Source organism: Gopherus evgoodei, chromosome 1, assembly GCF_007399415.2.
Source record: "Gopherus evgoodei ecotype Sinaloan lineage chromosome 1, rGopEvg1_v1.p, whole genome shotgun sequence".
In the NCBI taxonomy this organism is placed as follows: Eukaryota; Metazoa; Chordata; order Testudines; family Testudinidae; genus Gopherus; species Gopherus evgoodei.
This window is the reverse complement of record NC_044322.1, coordinates 216,002,031-216,023,308: the sequence shown is the minus strand read 5'-3', so window position 1 is coordinate 216,023,308 and position 21,278 is coordinate 216,002,031. Positions and strand designations below refer to the sequence as shown.

Here is a 21,278-nt window from a genome sequence, read left to right as displayed (position 1 = left end):
ATGGTCTCTTTGAGTTTGGCACTGGGAAGTCACTGAGCCAAATGATGCATTTCAACCCCCTACCGCCACCCCTGCCCATCCCCTCCTTTATTGTGCTGCCAAAGAGTTTGTTGTCTGTACCTTCCATTCCCCCAGTGGCACATAGGGTGACCAGATTTTCAAAATGAAAAGGTATGGGGATGTGTAGCATGTATGAGTGTGTCACATTCAGATTAGTGCAGGGAGAGAGGTCTGAGGAGCAGGGAAGGGAGGGCAGGATTGTTGGGTAGCAATCGGGTTCTGTGCCAGCCAGGTATGGAGAACAGCAGAGTCGTGGGGCAGATGACACAAATGGGAACCTCAGGTAGGAGCAGAGAGGTTATTTTACCTCTGTATTTGGCACTGGTGCAACCATTGCTGCAACAGTGTGTCCAATTCTGGTGTTCACAATTCAAAAAGGAGGCTAGATGTGTGGCAAGGAAGATAGACAGCAGCAATGATGAGACAGGGCATGTGGCTTGTAGGTCTGGAGGGGTGAGGGGGAGCGGGCACAAGCTAAATGAATGCCACTGTGCATCCCCCTCCTTCAGCAGATGCAGGAAGTGGTAAGAGGCGGAAGCAAAAGTCGGTACTTGAGACTCTGGGTTCCCGGGCAGCAGGGGCTTCGGAAGGTGGCAAAGAGGTGGCAGAACAGAGAGGTGCGGGAATTGCAGAGCAGCACTGGCTGGATCCAGCTCTGCTGGGTCGGACGTGGGCCAAAATGGTCACCTCGCCTAGAAAACTAGAACCCGGTGGGTCTCAAAGGAGCCCATGGGAGCCCTCTGAGCCAGCCTCCGACGGGAGCAAGAAGGGGCGTGTGCGTTCGGGCCCGGCTGGAGCCGGAGCTCGGAGAGCCCGGAACCAGCAGCGCGGCCTTCAATCAGCCTCTCGCCTCCGCCCGCCCCTGCAGCGCAGCGCAGCGCAGCGCAGCTGTAATGTGCGGTGCCAGGGAGACCCCTGCTGCTCCCCCGTGTGCACTGCACCGTGCGCGGGCCCGGCCCAAAGCAGGCGGCTCCTCCCCGCTCAGGTGACGGGAGCTGAAGCCGGGCTGCCGGCAGCCATTTCCTTAGCAGCCTCACAACAAAAGGAGCCCACGGGCCATTCAGGGTATCACGCCCCGCCTCAGCCCTTCTATTGTTACATCCCCCCGCCCCCCGGGCCGGGTTCCCGGGGCCCCCTGGCGCTGCGCGGCGCGAGGGTTATAACCATCCCCGCCCCACCACTGTGCCCCTTCCTTCTCCTCCCACCCACCCACCGCCGCCCCTCGGAGCCGCTCCAGCGCCGGCCGGCCGGGCTGCGCTGCGCGCTGCGGCAGCGGGGAGGCGCTGCCGGGCCGGGCCGGGCCGACCTCACTTCCTGGCCAGGCCCTGGTGCGGGCTGGCAGCGGCCGGCGGCGGAGGGCAGCGCGCTCCCGGCTCCCCCTCTCCCAGCGCACCCTCCGCGAAGGCCGGGCGGGGAGTAGGCGGGCTCCGGGGCTAGATGGGAGCGGAGGCTTGAGCGTGGCAGAGGAAGGCCCGCGGGAGCGAGCGGCGGACACCCCGCCGGGCAGGGGAGCGTGAGGTGGGCGGGCTGGCGGGATGCGGCCGGGGGGGTTGCAGCCTCAGGAGGCGCAATGGGAGCGGAGGCTGCCCGGTCTGGGGGAGGGGGGCTGTCTGCAGGGCCAGGGGCGCTTGTTTCTGCGCTGGGGTAAGTAGTGACGCTGCGGGGCCGGCCTGGTGCCTCCGCACCTTCGAGATTCCTCGTGTGAAGGGGGGCTCGTGTGCCTGCTCGGGGGGCCCGGGGTGAGGTGTCTGTGCGGGGCAGGTAAGCGATAAGGAGCCTGATGGGGGAGCGGGGGGAGACGGTACTTTGATTATATTCCCTGTCGGGGGAGGGGTGGTTTGGGAACGGCTCCTATTGGTTGAGCTGACCTGCTAGAGGCATCTGTAGAGATTGCTCTGCTACCGCCTGGGCACAGGGCCTGGTGCAAGAGGGAGGGCTGCATCAGCTGGTGGATATATTTTGGTGTGAAAAGAGAGGGGGTCGTCCCCTATGGCCTCAGCTTGCTTGTGTTCACTTATGCTCCCTGTTTGCAGAGCCCTCCCTGGATCTGAAGGAAGTATGTTCCGGTTCATGAGGGATGGAGAACCAGAGGACCCCATGTTTACAATGTGTGTATGAGCCCCAAATTTGTCTGGGGTGGTGGGGGAAGTGGGCTCATAGATTAGATTAGGGAAGACTGTGTGTTAGGACTCACAGACTGTATTTCCCACTCTCAGAGGGAAGTAGGGTCAGAGTTAGATCAGGGGACAGGGAGTCAAGACTGGTGGGTTATCTGGGACTCTGCCTCCTAAGGTGTCCTCTCCCTGTTGACTCCCTCCAGGGACCCGTTTGCTATTCACCGTCAGCACATGAACCGCATGCTTTCTGGAGGCTTTCCATACAGCCCCTTCCTCAGCATAACTGATGGGACCATGCCTGGGGCACGTCAGGCCAGCCGCAGGATGCAGGTAAAGGGGATGCTGAGTATAGTTGTAGAGTTTTTTCCCTCTGACTTCCCACGTGGTTAGGATGGGACAGTTTTCTTCTTTGCATGAAGTGGGGGGAGGAAAATTAGTTTCCTAGAACATGGGTGTTATATCCCTTTATTTCATATGCTTCCCTCCAATCTACTCTATGCCAGGGCGTCAGTGTCTTGGGGTGATGGAAGATAAGTGTCATTTTGCAGAGTCTAAATTAATATCACCAAAAGAGGTTTGAAAGTGTCATTTCTTTCCCTGCCTGCACCTTGTGGGCAGTGGGGGGACTTGTAGGAGTCTGTGGAGTAGTGTCTGTTCAACCCTTTGGCCGCTTGATGGGCCTGGGTCTTTTGTTTCCTTCTATTTCCTGTGAAGGGGAAAGGGTCCTGGGGTTGGACAATGAGTGGATCCCTCCTAATTTTTTTGTGTTTCTCTGTTGCCCCCTGCAGGCAGGAGCCATCTCACCCTTTGGAATGTTGGGAATGGTAAGGCCTCAATTTCTCTGTGCAGCTCTGGGGCCTTCCCCAAAGTGTAACATCCAGATTTACAGCTCCCCAACAGATCACTTTATCCCCAAGTTCTTCATGTGCTCCACATACTCAGCAATGCTACAGTGCAGCCACCTCTAGGTGAGCGTGTCAGCAAACACAGTACAGGGAAGGGGGAAGGAACCAGGGCAAACCCCAGCTTCTAGGAAAAGACCTTAATAGAGTGTGAGCCAGTGGCTAGGAAACCTGGGTTCAACTCATGGCTTTCAATGATCTTTTGTGTGACTTTGGTGAGGTCACTTTATATCTCTGTGCCTATGTGTCCCCTCCAACCCTTTGTTTGGAGTAGAGTCTGTCTCTTATTAAATGGTTGCACAGGGTCTTGCACAGAGGAACCCTGAGCTCAGCTGGGGCCTCAGGGTGCTCCTGTAATACAACAAATAATAGAAATGGGATGGTTGATTACTGGGAAGAACAGGCAGAACTGTGGCTCTTTCGGGTATGACCCTAAAACCCACATACAAGCAACCTACATGGAGTTCAGACGCTGGGGCTGAGATTTAGATTCCAAGGGCAGATGATAAATCTGAGTCAGGGACCATAATCAGGAAGAAGACCTCGGCACCATTAAGGAGGCTTACTGAAAACCTCTCCCCAATGGGTAGAGGCTGTCAAAAAAGCCAACAAAACATTAGGTTGCCCCGGAATAGGATGGAAAATAATACTGGAGCTATTCCAATGTCATTACATAAATCAGTGGGATGCCCTTACCTGGAACACTGTGTTCTTCTCTGGTCCCCCTCTCTCTGAAAGGACATAGCAGAAATAGAGGGAGTTCAGTCATGGGTGGCAAATGTCATTAGAAACCTAAAGATTTCCATATGAAGAAAGATTGAAGAGATTGGGACTGTTTCTGTTAGAGAAGAGATGAATAATAGATGAGAGAGGTAAATTGTGTGCTCTTATTTATCCTCCTCCTACAAGAATGAGAGACTATTCAATTACACTGAGGGTACGTCCAGACTACCCGCCGTATCGGCAGGTTAAAATCGATTGCTCGGGGATCGATATATCGCGTCTAATCTAGACGCGATATATCGATCCCCGAGCGTGCTTATATCGATTCTGGAACTCCATCAACCCCAACGGAGTTCCGGAATCGACACGGAGCGCCGCGGACATCGATCCCGCGCCGTCTGGATGGGTGAGTAATTTGATCTTAGATATTCGACTTCAGCTACGTTATTCACGTAGCTGAAGTTGCGTATCTAAGATCGATTTCCCCCCCTAGTGTGGACCAGCCCTGAAAGGCAGCACATCTGAAACTGACAAAAGACAAACTTCTTTTGTATATTTCATGATTAATTTGTGGAACTCTCAGCCCTAGGATATCAAAAATGACTAGACATTTTTATAGAAAATGAGAAAATCCATAGTTATGTTAAATCAAGAAAAGCAATAGAAGAGATAAGTTCCCCACTGAGTGGCATAAATGAGGAAGTAGCTTCCCCTGGCGACAGGCTGTTTCACAATTTCCACTAAGGGGTTTCTTTTACCTTCAATTGTAGTGTCTGGTCCTGGCCACCATCAGAAACAGGATACTGCACTGATCTAGTGTTGTGACCCTATCTTTCTGTGAGCTCAAATCAAAGCTGGGAGACTGAGACCAAGAGTGACTCTGGGAGTTGAAGAGCTTAGAGTGAGATCTTGGGTACAAAGGGTCGATGTTAGGGGTGAGCACTGTGCAGTGCTATTACCATAGCCTTTTCTTCTCATAGGGTGAGGGTTTGGGAACTCTTGTTTATTCTCCTAGAGGAACAGCTTCCACGTGTCCTCGTGAGTGCATTCACTCGTCTCCTTTCCCTCTGTCCTCTTCCCACCTGACTCTGTTCCTCCCCTCCTCCCAGGCAGGTGGCTTCATGGACATGTTTGGAATGATGAACGATATGATTGGAAACGTGGTAAGAACCTTTCTCAACACTGATTGTATTGACAGGCATGTACTGATATCACCTCTGCCATCCTGGGTAATCAGTTGGCACCCAGAGTCTCCTGTTTTACACCTCCTCCACAGGGGCTACTGCTGCTCCCAAGACATTGTTCCTTCCCAAGCAGTAAAGATGGCATTGCCTATACATTTGGAGCAACATGGGGCATGAGGGAGCAACCCCTCCATGCAGAGAAGATGATGCAGTGGGAAGGGTGGGCGGGGGATGTCCCCTTCACTTGTGGAGCAGAAGAAATGGGGCGGGGGTAATGGAAAGGAGAGAGGTGGGTGTGAAAGGGAAGATAGCCCCCTTTTATCAAAAAGAAACCAAGAGGAACAGTGCGGGGAGGAGAGTATTCCCCATGGGGAGGGGCTCATAGAAGCAGCTGACTTTTCTCTCTGTCTTTCCTTACCTTCCCTCACCAGGAGCACATGACAAGTGGTGCCAACTGCCAAACATTTTCTTCCTCAACTGTCATCTCCTATTCCAACTTGGGTGATGGCCCCAAAGTCTATCATGAGACCTCGGAGACGCGCTCTGCACCTGGCGGGGTGAGAAGGAAGCTGCTGCTCCTATACTTAGTGGTGGGCAGGGCATCACAGGCAGCTGCTTTTGCTGGGGGTGGATCTGCCCCATTTGGTTGTATGGCACTGACTGCCCAGAGCATTTTATTATTTATATTACCATAGCACCTTGGAGCCCTAGTCATGGACCAGGACCTTATTGTGCTAGCTGAAGTTGAGACACAGAACAAGAGACAGTCCCTGTCCCAAAAAGCTATACAATCTAAGTATACCCCAGAGACTGATGCATTTTGGATGAGGGAGGTGTATAAGTAGACAAAGACAGTATTAGTTAGCATGGTAGGCTATGATCTTTATGATCTGATGTCAAGATTTTTGTAGGCATCATGGCAGAGGACAAATTTGAAAGTGGATAACAAAGTAGTTTTGCAAGTGTTCATGGGGAGCACCTCCCAAGTGTGAGGGCAGCATGGGAGAAAGCACAAAAGTGGTTGTTTGAAAATTTAACAAGTGGGTGTTGGAGGTTGGCATCATGGGCCTACTGAAGGTGAGCATTGACAGCTTGGTAGTGAATGAGAGAGAAGTATTATGGGGATTGACCGTGAAGGGTATTCAGACTGAAGACAAGCAGCTTATGATTGATTCATTTTTGTATACAGGTGAATCAAAGCTCAGGGACAATGATGTTGCTCAGTGAAGGGCCAGTGGGTCATGCCCAGGGCTAGGTGAAAGATTTGTTTTTCCCTTGATGATGATGTGTCACTTTGAATGTGGTGGAGACAAAACCAATTATTCTGTTGGAAGACTAGGGAGGGGAACAATATTGCAGGGAGGAAATGAGGGGTGCTAAATAGGGTTGCGGGGGGACAGGTGACGGACTGACACCGCACTACACTTTGCACCCAGATCCGTGAAACAAGACGGACTGTGCGGGACTCAAACAGTGGCCTGGAGCAGATGTCAATTGGGCACCACATCCGGGAGAGAGCCCACATCATGCAGCGCTCACGGAACCATCGCACGGGTGACCAGGAGGAGAGGCAGGAGTACATCAACCTGGATGAGAGTGAGTGTGCCTTGCTCCAGGATTTGGGAACCCCAGGGACTGCCTTCCCATTGAGCCTGCTGTTCTTTCCTCGTGTAGGTGATGCAGCTGCGTTTGATGATGAGTGGAGGCGAGAGACATCCCGGTTCCGGCCACAGCGAGGACTGGGTTATCGGCGTCACGAGAGCAGCAGTGGTCGTCGGTCTGAGGGGACACATCTTGCTATCCAGGGCCCTGAGGATTCCCCATCCAGACAGGCCCGCCGATATGACTGGTGAATCCGGAGCAGACTTTGGGGGGGGGTGCAGCATGGTCACCCCCAAATCCACCTACTCTCTCTTGTAAGTCTGACTGTCCTCTCCACTCCCCCCATTGTGTGGCTGCTTCACTCCTTTTGAACCTTGCTTTCAGTACCCCCAACATGGGGTACAGAGGGCCTCAATGTGAGCCACTTGGGGGTGTCAGTTGGAGAAGGGGGACATGCTCTAGGTCCAGCAGGAAGCTTCCTCTTGGCAGTTCATCTTTGCCAGCATCCAACGCAGGGTGGGTGGCTCCAGCCTGAGTCACTTCAGATGCTGCGAGTGGGGTAATATCCCATCCTGGTTTGGGGCTGATAGTGTGAGAGTATCAGAACATGATTCTCCTCATTTTTCTGTCTATCTTGTGGACACACTTTGGGGAGTGTGTGCTGCTTGCACTCTGGATTGTGTGGGAGTTGCTGTCTTCCCTCACCATCAGGCAAACACAGATGTGGGTTTAAATGTGTGAGGAAATGGGGAAGTGGCATCTGGGGAGCCAAGGAGATAGTGTTCCAAAATGTCACTAAATTGAAGTTGAAGCCTATCTGCGGGAACTGTCTATTTACAGATGAAACCAAACTCTCATGAGATCCGCTCGAATCTAGATTCAGTAGAGAAGGGCTGGGTTTTTCCTTCCTCCCAGCATTCTGAATTGAGTTTATTGGGATTTGATTTAGTGCTAAGGATTTATTCATTTATCTGAACAGTTTCTCTTGCTGAATTTTATATTGCAGTGCTTGGTTTTGCCTTCTGTACCACCCCTTTATTTATACCTCTGTAACTTGCATTCTCTCTCTCTCTCTTCTCCCTCTCTCCTCCACCTCTCAGGTACAGACAGTGAAACTCTGATGACAAAGCACTGCTTGGAATCTTCTCAAATTTAATATTAACCCCCACCCTCTAAGAACTGAATAAAGTGATTAACCCTCCACACTGCTCTCCTTCTCACCCAGTGCGGGGGCTACAGGGTGCTTTGGGGACCTCATTGGTGTACGAAGGACACATTTATTATCCTGCCTCAATTTCCCCCTCCAGCTCTTCCTCCTCTTTTTCCAGTCACACTTGGCTCAGTTCCCTTTGCTAGTATTTGTGGACACAAGGGTCATCACCCTGTCCTTCCTGTCCCTTCCAGCTCTCTTGAGCGTGGTTGGGCTGGTTCTGGAGTGGTATTTGGTCCCTTCTGAAATGATCATATAGAAGAATTTCTTGCCCCATTGTTAATCCCCCTCACTGGGACAAAAGCCCCCACTCCCTCTCTTGCTTTCTGGTATGGTGAGGTGGAAGGATGTGTGTTTGGGAGGGGGAAAAGAACAAGAACTGAACCAGCCTGTATCTCCCTGCCCATGTAGCCCCATTTGCAGTCAACTCTCCCCTTTTTTAATTTGATTTGTGAAACTTGTATTTAGGTGTTTACTGAATAAAGGAACAAGAACTGTAAAGAAAATGGAGTTGGGTCATTTCTGTCCTCTCTCATAAGGGAGCTGAATTGGCTGTTGCAGAACTATTGCCCTAACATTTCCCTTCAACCTAGCACCGCTGATGGGGCTGTCCTGTCCTGTCCTGTCCTGTCCTGTCCTGTCCTTCCCTTCACTTCCTTATTGATTCAGTCTGACAACCATCATGTTTTTTCACACATCCTCCACCACCTTCTTACTAATTTGGGAGACAATAATTTATAAGATGGAAATTGTAAAAAAGCAATAGCAAGAAACCTCTAATTTGTTTTAAATGCTATTATTTCACTCAACACACACAAGGGAATGAGATGGGCTAGTTGCACTTTCAGGTCTTCTGTGCTCACATGAAAAGACTCTTGAAGTCCTTGCACAATGCAAGGGTATATTTCAGTTCATCTCTTTCTATCTGAGACTGAAGCTGGTTGAGGTTATTGTTAGTCCATTTGTCTCCCTGCCCTTAAGGGGGGGGGGGGGGCGGGGAGGATGAGGTGAAATTACAAGACAGCACATCTCCCAAAGAAATAATACTTCACTTAGCATCAAACTTGTTACAAAAGGATCTTACTGGTACAAATAGTTCAGGAAGAATCCCTACCTTGTTATTGCACAAATATCAGCTCTGGGTGCTGGCAGGGACTCCGCAAACATTATTAATTGGAGCAGCCAATGGATCAGTCCATAGTTCACCAGGCTCATGGAGTCCCTTTGCTCTGAGATTCTCCATACCTAACAGCTTTGGAAATGTTTCTGTCAGAACCAGGGAAGACCAGTGTAAGATGCAGTTTGGCAAACTCAGTGCTGTGTTCTAGTACAGCTGCAGAAATGGGCAGTTTGCAGGAGATTCATTTTCTGTGCTTTGGAGATAAGGTGCAGAAGCAGGTTCCTAGGAACTAGGTGCAAGGTGTTTGCACTTATCCCACATTACAGGTGTGCGTCTGATGGATCCTTGTCTCCATAGGGCAGCTCCACTCATGGTCTGATTCTGCTCTGGCCTACTATCTGGTTCTGATATGGGCCAGGATCTGGCTCCCTTAAGGTGGAGCTCAGCAGGGTCTTCATATCTGAGATGTAACAGGCAGCATTGGATGAATCTAGGAGAGTGAAGGAGGGAGGTGCAGCTGTGGCCATGGGCAGGAGGTGAAGGGGGTGAGACAAATGCCCCCCAGGAAAGGCCTGGGAGTTTAGAGCTGGTGAGGTCAGGGCAGGTCCTGGAGGCAGCAAGGAAGGAAGGGCTACCCAAAGGAAAGGTGGAAGTGGCTTATTGGAGAGCAAGAAAGCCCTCTGGGGCTACCAGACTCTGGGAGGGGATGCCAAGGCAGTGGAGGCCCTGGCCCTGATCATGGTCTGTGGGGCATCTGGGACTTCAAGTCTTGATCCACCAAAGAACCAGCTGAGCTCAGGCAGGGACTGACAGCATTAAGCAGTGGTGCCTGAGGAGAGAAGGCAGAGAATGAGGGAGTTGGGCATTGAAGCTTCTTAATATTAGGGCTCCCTTGCTTCCCCACACCCAGTCCTTCCATCTAGTTGTTCAAAACTTGATATCTCCTCCCTTCCTTCTGTGATTCTGTGAATACAAACCTCAGCCTGAAAGGGAATGAAGGGAAGGACAATAACAAGAAGGCAGCTTCCTGCTGCGTTACTCCAGCTTTACACTGGAGTAACTTGTTTCAGCAGAGTTACGGGCATGAAATGAGTAAGAGAGTGGGGAGTTGGGCCCTTTGTGTGCATGTCTGTCTCTGGTAGGTAATCAAGTTTTGTCTGGATTCAACCTGTGTGCCTGGCCAATTATGAGACTCAAACTTTTATCTGCTCCTCTTCCTCCCATCCTTCCCCTCCTGCCCACACACACAATGAGGTGAGAGGGACTGGAGCCTATTAAAGGAGTTACCTGGTTTGTTGAGCCTCTCTAGTTGCTTCACTGTCATCTCCATGATCTCTGTCTTCTTTAGGCATGACAGAGCTCTGGCATTCTGGGGAAAAGAAACTGGTCCGTTTGAATGTGCTATGTTATAGGAAAAGGAGCCAGAGAGGGAATTTTACTTAACATTTTTTAACCAGTGAATGAATTTCAGGAAGTATATCTTAAGCTTCTGTCTCTTGGTAGTTTTGAAGTTCCTCCCCACCCCTTTGTATGAGCCTCTGAACTCTTACCAGTGTGAGATAGTGTTTTCTAAGAGAGTAGGGGAACATGACAACTTTTCAGGTCCTCCAGCCCCAGTGGCTGATTCTTCACCTGTTGCTCTGGGCTCTGCTAAAGGAGCCTTCGCTGCTCCAGCGATATTTCTCAATCGGGCTTGATGGACTATGAAGGAATGAAAAGAGTATGAAACATCATGGAGACAGAGAAAGCTTCACAAGAAAGCTGCAGCAGGTTAATTTAAGTCAGGTTTTAAAGGAGTTTAGGTGACTGGTGCAAACCCCGGGTGAATGCTCTTAGTTTTGGTTAGATAAGCTTACTGCAGTTTAGCTTAGACTGATTCCTAAATGAATTTAAGCTAAAACACAATGTCTGTTTTAAGATGAAATAGGAATATTCATGTTGAGATTGGCACTGGTCTAATTATATTGTTTTGAATTCACGCCTCTAGTTAAGTCATTGCTGCTCTGCTGTACAGAGAAGGCCAGGAAAAGAGAAGGTTAGTCTATATCCAAATGGGAACCAAAAAAATGAAATCTGCTGTAATTCACAAATTTTACTAGGTGAGTAACAGGGAACGTGGGGAAACTCATTTCAGAATAAAAGTATTATAATTTTATTATATTAAATTTACCAGTTTAAGTTATGTAACTGAAATAGGACATCCTTAATCAAATGAAGAGCATCCACTCAGATGTCTACAGAAATAAGAGAAGGTGTGAATTACAACCAATATGCTTATTTTTGTTCCATTTTGTGTGTAGACAAGCCCAGAGAGACTCAGGCTGAACTGTCATAAGTAAATTGATAAAAGTGTGTCCCCAGGGGAGTTTGCATTAATTTAAAAACTGAGTTTAGTTAGACTAGTTCAACTTCTGTGCCTAGACCATCTCTGACACTTTTGATTTTTGTTCATGCCTGTTTAACCTGAATATGCACTTGGCAGAAAAGTTCTCTGTTAAAGATTCCATCCTCGGACCCTTCAATGAAGGGCTGCAAAACTGCCTGATCCACATTTCTGAGACATCCAATAAGTTTTCCAACAAAATCCGGAAAGATGAGATTTGACATTGGTGAGCTTTCTAAAATCAAGCAAATAAAAATAATAAAAGTCCACTTTGGTTATGGGGTCAAGAGACCCCTTCCAGGCTGTCATTATTCACCAGAAAGCAGTAGAAACAGGAGTGTCTCCCATTTCCCCTTTTAAAGTGGGCTGGGGATGGTATTACAGTGATGCAGGATAGTGGCATTTCTTGGCCTCACAGAAGAAACAGATTTGCAAGAGGGACTGGAATGAGGAGATGGCAGGGGCCTGGCATATAAAAATTGGGAAATCCTTGCAGGCAGCATGGAAGAAGGTATAAAGAGTGAGCTGGAAACACTGACAGAATGAAAGGGGCAAAGTAATACAAGCTCAGAGCACATTTGCTATATGCAAATAGAATATAGTCCTGTCCAGTAGTATATGTACTTAGTGCTTTAAAAAAGCCAGTTTCCCAAAGCTGAGAACAGTCATGAGCAAAACTGAGCATAAGGAAATATTTAACATACAAATTTGAATGATAATTGGAATTAAATGTTTTATTAGCTGTCTCCCCCACCAAACAAACTCCCTCCCCCCCAATTCTGCAATCCTGAAAGGATTCTTTGATTTAAAAAACACACTGGTTTAAAAGGAAGGTGAAAGAAGCAAATAAAAAGGCATTTATATTAAAAATGGCAAAATGGGAAAGCTGAAAGTAATGAGTAAAAAACAGCAGTTAGAAAATTTTGACAAGGGAAGCTAAAGGTATCGGGGGGGGGGGGGGGGTGGGAATCTAGGTCCAGTTGCATTAATGACAATAAAAAGGAATTCTTTAAATATGTCAGGAACAAACAAATTCCTAGTCTTATAGGGAGGGGGAAATTATCCATCATGATGCAGAAAAGGCAGAATTAGTCAAATATTTTTCTGGGAAGAAGCAGGATGATGTATTCATATCTCACAGTGATAATGGAATACTCTTGATCAGTGACTAGTGAGGATGTTAAACAGCAACCGTGAAAGTTAAATGTTTTTATATTTGCAGGCCAGGGTAACTTGCACTCAAGAATATTCAAAGAATTGTCCAAGGAGCTCTTTGAACCATTATTGTTGATTTTTAATGCATCTTGGAACACTGGGGAAATTCCAGCAAACTGAAAAAACTAATGTGGACGTATTTATAAAGGGTAAATAAGATGACCAAGGTAACTATGAGCCATGCCAACACTGATCACAAGGAAAATCATGGAAAAACTGACAAGGCGTGTAATCAGTAAAGAATTAGAGGATGGCAATGTCAGTTGACATGGTTTTGGGAAAAACAGGCTTGTCAAACAAAATGAAGATTGGTTTTTGATGAGATCACAGGTTTGATGGGAGGGTGCCAGACTGAAGTTGTGACCCAAACTCTCTCAAGAAAACTGTTTTCTGAAAAAGCAGTGAAGAATCCTGTGGCACCTTATAGACTAACAGATGTTTTGGAGCATGAGCTTTCGTGGGTGAATACCCACTTCCTCAGATGCATGTAATGGAAATATCCAGGGGCAGGTATATATATGTGTGCTAGCAACCAAGCTAGAGATAATGAGGTCAGTTCAATCAGGGAGGAGGAGGCCCTGTTCCAGCAGTTGAGGTGTGAAAACCAAGAGAGAAGAAACTGGTTCTGTAGTTGGCAAGCCATTCACAGTCTTTGTTCAATCCTGAGCTGATGGTGTCAAATTTGCAGATGAACTGAAGTTCAGCAGTTTCTCTTTGAAGTCTGGTCCTGAAGTTTTTTTGCTGCAGGATGGCCACCTTAAGGTCTGCTATAGTGTGACCAGGGAGGTTGAAGTGCTCTCCTACAGGTTTTTGTATATTGCCATTCCTAATGTCTGATTTGTGTCCATGTATCCTTTCCCGTAGAGACTGTCCAGTTTGGCCGATGTACATAGCAGAAGGGCATTGCTGGCATATGATGGCATATATTACATTGGTGGGTGTGCAGATGAATGAATCAGTGATGGTGTGACTGATCTGGTTAGGTCCTGTGATGGTGTCTGTCGCTGGTGTAGATATGTGGGCAGAGTTGGCATCGAGGTTTGTTGCATGGATTAGTTCCTGAGCTAGAGTTATTATGGTGCAGTGTGCAGTTACTGGTGAGAATATGTTTCAGGTTGGCAGGTTGTCTGTGGGCAAGGACTGGTCTGCCACCCAAGGCCTGTGAAAGTGTGGGATCATTGTCCAGGATGGGTTGTAGATCCTTGATGATGCGTTGGAGGGGTTTTAGCTGGAGGCTGTATGTGATAGCCAGTGGAGTCCTGTTGGTTTCTTTCTTGGGTTTATCTTGTAGTAGGAGGCTTCTGGGTACACGTCTGGCTCTGTTGATCTGTTTCCTTATTTCCTCTTGTGGGTATTGTAGTTTTGAGAATGCTTGGTGGAGATTTTGTAGGTGTTGGTCTCTGTCTGAGGGGTTAGAGCAGATGCGGTTGTACCTCAGTGCTTGGCTGTAGACAATGGATCGTGTGGTGTGTCCGGGATGGAAGCTGGAGGCATGAAGGTAGGCATAGCGGTCGGTGGGTTTTCGATATAGGGTGGTGTTAATGTGACCATTGCTTATTTGCACCGTGGTGTCAAGAAAGTGGACCTCCCGTGTAGATTGGTCCAGGCTGAGGTTGGTGGTGGGGTGGAAGCTGTTGAAATTGTGGTGGAATTTTTCCAGAGTCTCCTTCCCATGGTCCAGATGATGAAGATGTCATCAATGTAGCGTAGCTAGAGAAGGAGCGTGAGTGGACGAGAGCTGAGGAAGTGTTGTTCCAGGTCGGCCATAAAGATATTGGCATATTGTGGGGCCATGCGGGTGCCGATAGCAGTACCACTGATCTGGAGATATATATTGTCATCAAATTTGAAATAGTTGTGTGTAAGTATAAAGGCACAGAGCTCAGCAGCTTGTTTTCTGAAAGTAGCAAAAACCAAACCAACCCTCATACCCCTTATCAAAGTACTCTTGGTCCCAAGTCACCATGTCCCACACCTCGGATGTAAACATTGTCTAGATTAGAAGGTTGCATTGGTTTAACTCAAATTGATCTAGTGAAACTGGTGCAAACGCTTTTGAATTGGTCAACCTTGTGTACATAGATTTAACTTAATTTGATCATTAGTTTTTAAATCAATCCAGTTAAGCCAGTATGGTTTTCTAGCATAGATGAAACCTCTCTCTGTACAAAATGTAGGAGAAATTGGCAGTAGAAAAGACATTTTTGGAGGAAGTTACAGGAGAGTCAAAACCAGGTGGATAATGAAAAGCAAATTGGAACCCTGATGACTGGGTCAGTTGAGGTGATAGCTTCAAAGATGCTTTACAGGCACTAATTAATAAACCTTACAACCTCCCAGCAAGGAGGGAACTTGCATGACCCACCAAGTGCCCACGAGCCCCTGCCCACCTTTTTTTCCCCAAGGCCCCAGTCCCCATTACTTCATAGAATCATAGAAGATTAGGGTTGGAAGAGACCTCAGGAGGTCATCTAGTCCAACCCCCTGTTCAAAGCAGGACCAACACCAACTAAATCATTCCAGTCAGGGCTTTGTCAAGCCTGACCTTAAAAACCTCTAAGGATGGAGATTCCACCACCTCCCTAGGTAACCCATTCCAGTGCCTCACCACCCTCCTAGTGAAATAGTGTTTCCTAATATCCAACCTAGACCTCCCCCACTGCAACTTGAGACCATTGCTTCTTGTGCTGTCATCTGCCACCACTGAGAACAGCCGAGCTCCATCCTCTTTGAAACCCCCCCTTCAGGTAGTTGAAGGCTGCTATCAAATCCCCCCTCACTCTTCTTTTCTGCAGACTAAATAACCCCAGTTCCCTCAGCCTCTTCTCGTAAGTCATGTGCCCTAGCCCCCTAATCATTGCCCTCCACTGGACTCTCCCCAATTTGTCCATATCTCTTCTGTAGTGGGGGGACAAAAACTGGACACAATACTCCAGGTGTGGCCTCACCAGTGCAAAATTGAGGGGATCACTTCCCTTGCTCTGCTGGTAATGCTCCTAGTAATGCAACTCAAATATGTCTTTGGCCTTCTTGGCAACAAGGGCACATTATGCTGACTCATATCCAGCTTCTCATCCACTGTAATATAGCCAGCTCTCCTGGACTGCTTTCCCCCTCATATTAGCCTCCCAGGAGATCCTGCCCATCAGTTCCCTAAGGGAGTCTGTCTGCTTTTCTGAAGTCCAGGGTCCATATTTTACTACTCTCCTTTTGTCAGGATCCTGAACTCAACCATCTCATGGTCACTGCTGCCTAGGTTGCCACCCACTTCTATTTCCCCTTCCAATTCTTCCCTGTTTGTAAGCAGCTGGTCAAGAGGTGCATGCCCCCTAGTGGGGGTGCTGAGAGCCATTGAACCAAACTGTAAACCCTGTATATGATGGAAACCACTTCAAGTCAGGGAGTGTAGGAGCACCCCCAGCACCCATGAAATCTAGGGTTGCCAACTTTCTAATTCGAGAAACCAAACACCCCTGCCCTGTCCCTTTCCCAAGGCCCCACCTCTGCTCTACCCCTTCTCCCAGGCTCCACCCCCACTCACTCCATCCCCCCTCCTTCTGTTGCTCGCTCTCCCCCAACCTCACTCACTTGCTCATTTTCATAAGGCTGGGGCAGGGGTTGGGGTGCAGGAGGGAGTGAGGGCTTCAACTGAGAGTGTGGGCTCTGGGGTGGGGATGAGGGGTTTGGGGTGTAGGAGGGGGATCTGGGCTGGGGCCAAGAGGTTCAGAGTGTGGGAGGGGGCTCTGAGCTAGGACGGGTTGGGTTGTGAGAGGGAGTGAGGGCTCTGGCTGGGGGTGCATGCTCTGAGGTAGGGCTGGGGATGAAGGGTTTGGAGTGTGGGAGGGGGCTCTGGGCTGGGGCAGGGGACTGGGGTGCAGGAGAGGATATGGGCTCTGGGCCAGGGATGTAGGCTCTGGGTGGGGCCAGAAATGAGGAGTACAGGGTGCAAGAGGGGGCTCCGGACTGGGGCAGGGGATGAGGGCTCCTGCCGGGGATGCAGGCTCTGGGATGGGGCCTGGGATGAGGGGTTTGGGGTGCAGGAAGAGGCTCCCCGCTGCGGCCAAGGGGTTTGGAGTGTGGGAAGGGACTCAAGAGCTGGGATAGAGGGTTGGGGTGCGGAAGGGGGCTCGGGGTCCGGGCTCCAGGCCCCAGGCAGTGCTGACCTCAGGCAGTTCCCAGGAAGCAGCGACATGGTCCTCCAGCTCTTAGGCAGAGGGGTGGTCAGGGGGTTCCATACGCTGCCCCCACCCGCAGGAGCCATCCCCACAGCTCCCATTGGCCGCGGTTCCCAGTCAATGAGGGCAGCGCCTGCAGGTCACGATAGCATGTGGAGCCTCCTGGCCGCCTGTTCGCCTATGAGCCAAACATGCCAGCTGCTTTCTGGGAGCTGCACGGTGCCGGTTATGGAGCCTGCCAGCCTGCTGCGGCCAATCCAGGATTTTAATGGCCCAGGCAGTGGTGCTCACCGAAGCCACCAGGGTCCCTTTTTGACCAAGTGTTCTGGTCAAAAACTGGATGCCTGGCAACCCTAATGAAATGAGGCACAGAGACAGGATTCCGAAGATTGCACAGCAAATCAGTAGCTGAGCTGAAAATAGAATCCTGACTCCCTGTCTCATCCCCACAAGCATGCTGGCCAGTCCACACACATGCTCCGACCCCCTAGATTACCCACTGCCAGAGCCAGTAGCAACAATAAAGACAGAGAAATAATCCAAGGGAATCTAGACAGATTAAAAACATAAGCAGAAATAGAATGAGATTTCTCTAGTCCAGACACGGAAAATAATACAAACCTCAGCTGTGCAGTGGAGGGAGATGCCTAGGATGGCTAGACATTTCCAGTGGGATAGTGCAGACAGCAATCCTGGAGGTGCTGGGGGGGAGGGATAGCTCAGTGGTTTGAGCATTGGCCTGCTAAACCCAGGGTTGTGAATTCAATTAGGGATCTGGGACAAAAAATCTGTCTGGGGGTTTATCCTGCTTTGAGCAAGGAGTTGGACTAGATGATCTCCCGAGGTCCCTTCCAATCCTGATATTCTATGAAAGGAAAATGGGCCCTGTCTGTGGCCTCTTGGCTCTGGGCATTTCAAGCCCCAAAAGACAGAGGAATTCAGGGAGGAGCCAGGGGAGCATAGAAACCCTCAGGGGCTGGAGGGGTTGAGTTCTGCAATGAGACTCCATGAGCTAAATCCAGTGTGCTCAGTAAAGCCAAGATGACAGGGGGCTGTTGAGAAACAAGCTGCAGGGGAACAGTCTGGGGCAACAAAGTGCCACTGAGCCAAGGGAAAGGTGCTCAGGAACAGTCCCCTGGCGCTGAGGGGTCTGTGAGCCTGGGGAGCCCTCTCCCTGAGGGAAGGGCCTGGAGCTCCAGCACAGAGGAAAGTAGGAGCTAAGGAGCCCTAGGAATGGAATAGTCCTGCCCTGGATCCAGGGTGATTTGCTCCCCCACCCATCTCTGGGCCACTCCCCTTGGACAGACATCATCTCCACCCATGCTGGGGTGATTCTACCAGGCAGCCAGCTGTTCCCCTCCCCCAGGTAAAGATAAAACATCTGCCCTGAGAAGAACTGCCTCCTGGACCAGCCAAGGGAGGGGTGGCTGTTTCCTCAGCTCCATCTTCCCCTTATATTTTGGTAGAAATTTTGGGGGAGGGGTTCAGGATGGTATGGAGCCCCCTGGCTAAGGTACAGCCAGGAGGATACTGGGGCAAGCGCCCTGGAGTGCCTCACTTGCTGGCCCATCGTGCAGCCAGCTGGGGGGGAGGGAGTGGCTGGAAACATTGAATTTAGGATTAATTTTCAGGCATTTCAGCCCCTCCCCCTTGTCCACCAGCTGCTGGGAACTGAGGCCACCTGCCCCAGCCCCCCGACACTCCCCTTTAGGAGCTGCTGCACCTTAGGGCTGGGCAGGCTGCACACCTGGGCGAAAGGGGGCACCCAGCCCCTCGAGAGCAGGAGAAAGGGGGTTGTCTTGTGCCCCAGGCCTTCTGGATGTAGCACACAGAGGGTTGCCACCTCTGAGGAGCCACAACAGCCCCAGGGGATCCCCACACCATAGACTGAGCACCTGCTGATTTCCCAGGCCAGCTACCTCAAATGATCATGGGAAAACGTGGACACGTGGCACAAGGCTTCCCCACCCCCAGTCCCCCAACTCCTCACCTCTTCCTCAGCCCCATGAATCTAGAACTCAGGTCCCTACACCCAGCCCCCTACCTCACAGCCCCTCTTACCCCTGTATCTAGCCTCCACATTCCTCAAAGTCTCTATGCAATCTCCAGAACTACTTCCTAACTGTCATAAACAGATAGTTAAGGGTTAATGTCTCTTTTACCTGTAAAGAGTTAACAAGCTCAGTGAACCTGGCTGACACCTGACCAAAGGACCAATCGGGAGACAAGATACTTTCAAATTTTGGTGGAGGGAAGTCTTTCTTTGGTGCTGTTTGTTCTATTCTTTGTTCTCTCTTGGGATTAAGAGAAGCCAGACATGCAACCAGATTTCTCCAATCTTACTGAAACAGTCTCTCAGGTTCAAGATAGTAAGTAATAGAAAGAAAGCGGATTAGATTTATGTTTGTTTTCTTTATTTGCAAATGCGTATTTTGCTGGAAGGATATTTCACCTCTGTTTGCTATAACTTATACTTAGGCTGGGAGAGGGAGTCCCTCTGGTCTAGGTACAGCTGAGACCCTGTAAACATTTTTCCATCTTGATTTTACAGAGATAATTTTTACTTTTTCTTTCTTTAATTAAAAGCTTTTCTTTTTAAGAACCTGATTGATTTTGTCCTTGTGTAAGACCCAAGGGGACTGGGTCTGAACTCACCAGGGATTGGTGGGGGAAAGGAGAGAAGGGGGAGGAAAAGCTTAATTCCTCTCTATTTTAGGATCCAAGGAGTTTGGATCAGTGTACTTCTCAGGAAAAGTCTGGGAGGGAGAAGGAGGAGGGAAAGGTTAATTTCTCTCTGTTTTAGGAGCCAAGGAGTTGGGATCAGTGCCTCTCTCTCAGGGAGAGTCTGGGAGGGGGAGAGAAAGGAGAAAAGGTTATTTCCTCTCTGTTTTAGAATCCAAGAAGTTTAGTTCAGGGTATATCTCAGGGTTCCCCAGGGAAGGTTTTTGGGGGACAGAAAGTGTACCAAACACTATATTTTCGTTGGTGGCAGCATTATCAGATCTAAGCTAGGAATTAAGCTTAGAAGGGACATGCAGGTCCCCACTTTCTGGATGCTAAAGTTCAAAGTGGGAAAGAGACCCTGACATGGTGGCACAGTGGTGGAAAGTAGGACCCAAAAGCCAGTGAGTTTTTTTCCTCTCTCCTTTCTAACAGCTTGGAAGACAGTCTCAAAAGCCAGTAGGATTTTCTTTTCTCTCTCTGCTAGCTGTTTTAAGCAGGCGGGGGGGCGGGGCGGTGGGCGCGCGGCAGTGTTTAAAACTACAGCCAGGGATTTTTTTTTCTTCTCTCCTTTCTGGCTGAGGAAGACCGCCTGAAGGCATAGGTGTTAAGTTCTTTAACAAGGTCTTTGTTAAACAAAGGAGACTTAAGCTGTGAGCCAGCAAACACCAGCAAAGGGGCATTTGCAAATGAATTGTTTGTTTTCTTTCTAACTCTTCTGGTAAAGTAATAGTTAGAAGTCTCTGTTGCCAAGCAACCCTGAGGAAGCAACCAGAGCTGCAGCATTTCAGGCAGTAAGCAGCAGAGGGCACACCCAGCACAAGAAAGCAGGAACAATGTGTTCAAAGGAAGCCATTAAACAGGAACAGGCAAGGCTAGAAGCCATAGAAAAAGACAACGAACATAGAAGATGGATAGAACTAATTAATGCAGAAATAGTCAAGAAAGAGGCTGCCCCCAGGAGAGAGATGGAAAGGCAACAAAAGGAGCTAGAGATAAAAGAAAAAGAGAGAGAAAGCATGAACTGGAATTAGCACAGGCTAAGCAGAATGACACAGCCCATCCTAACAGCCTTTCTCCGGTTACTGTTCCCCATCCCAGGAAATTTCCCATCTACAAGGCAGGTGATGACACTGAGGCCTTAGAAAATTTTAAAAGGACCTGCCATGGGTACAGCATCTCTGAAGACCAGTACATGATACAGCTGAGGTCACAGCTCAGTGGACCCTTAGCAGAGGTGGCGGCTGAAATGCCTAAGGAACACATGAACAACTATAAACTTTTCCTAACCAAGGCCAGAATCAGAATGGGGCTAACACCGGAGCATGCCCGTCCCCTCACAAACTCAGCTGCCCCAAAATCAAACCCTCTCCTACCACTGCCTTCCTCTCTATCAGATCAAACAGCTCAGAGCCAGTTACTAATCTCCCAAATGGTGAGTTTGGGGGCACCATTTGGGGGTACTGGGGGAAAATAATGCAAGACTTTACTCTAAAAATGTGCGAGGAAATACAAGAGGTACCAAATGTGTAAGGAGAGATCAGCTCATGCCTGTCACCCGCTATGCCTTCTTCACTATGAAGGAGTATAAATTCCAGTGGGGAGCAGGCATCTGTGCTTTCAGGGTATCAGTTGAGAAATCTTCCTCCCTGTGCCTTGGTTCAGACTCGGACATCCTGCCCAGCATCTGTGCTAGCATAAAGAAGCCCACTGCCAGGCTCACATCTCCCTGTGTCTGCCCATCAAAGGGTATTTCCCCATGTAGGATTGGCACAGCAGAGGCCTCTGCTGCTTCCATGGCATCTCTTTCAGGGGAAGGTGAAGCAATTGCTGATCTAAAGGCAGTTGCAAACTGACCTCTCCAGA

At 49.3% G+C, this 21,278-nt stretch overlaps 1 protein-coding gene across 3 annotated transcripts; it reads left to right on the top strand.

Moving 5' to 3' along the window:
- Window positions 1-1,102: 1,102 nt before the first annotated feature.
- On the top strand, window positions 1,103-8,304 carry MLF2 (myeloid leukemia factor 2). 3 transcript variants are annotated; one of them, XR_003996812.1, is made up of 9 exons: window positions 1,393-1,578; window positions 2,094-2,168; window positions 2,381-2,507; window positions 2,966-3,001; window positions 4,912-4,965; window positions 5,418-5,543; window positions 6,423-6,582; window positions 6,661-6,902; window positions 7,689-8,304. XR_003996812.1 is itself a non-coding variant. In XM_030535842.1 (8 exons), exons 2-8 carry the CDS (start codon window positions 2,119-2,121, stop codon window positions 6,837-6,839), a joined length of 732 nt encoding a protein of 243 aa, XP_030391702.1. In that variant the 5' UTR covers window positions 1,103-1,125; window positions 2,094-2,118. The 3 variants fall into 3 exon arrangements, 2 of the variants coding, with proteins under 2 accessions (XP_030391702.1, XP_030391707.1); XM_030535842.1 differs by lacking the exons at window positions 1,393-1,578; window positions 7,689-8,304 and adding an exon at window positions 1,103-1,125 and having other exon boundaries at window positions 6,661-6,839; XM_030535847.1 differs by lacking the exons at window positions 1,393-1,578; window positions 7,689-8,304 and adding an exon at window positions 1,712-1,821 and having other exon boundaries at window positions 6,661-6,839.
- Window positions 8,305-21,278: the final 12,974 nt, after the last annotated feature.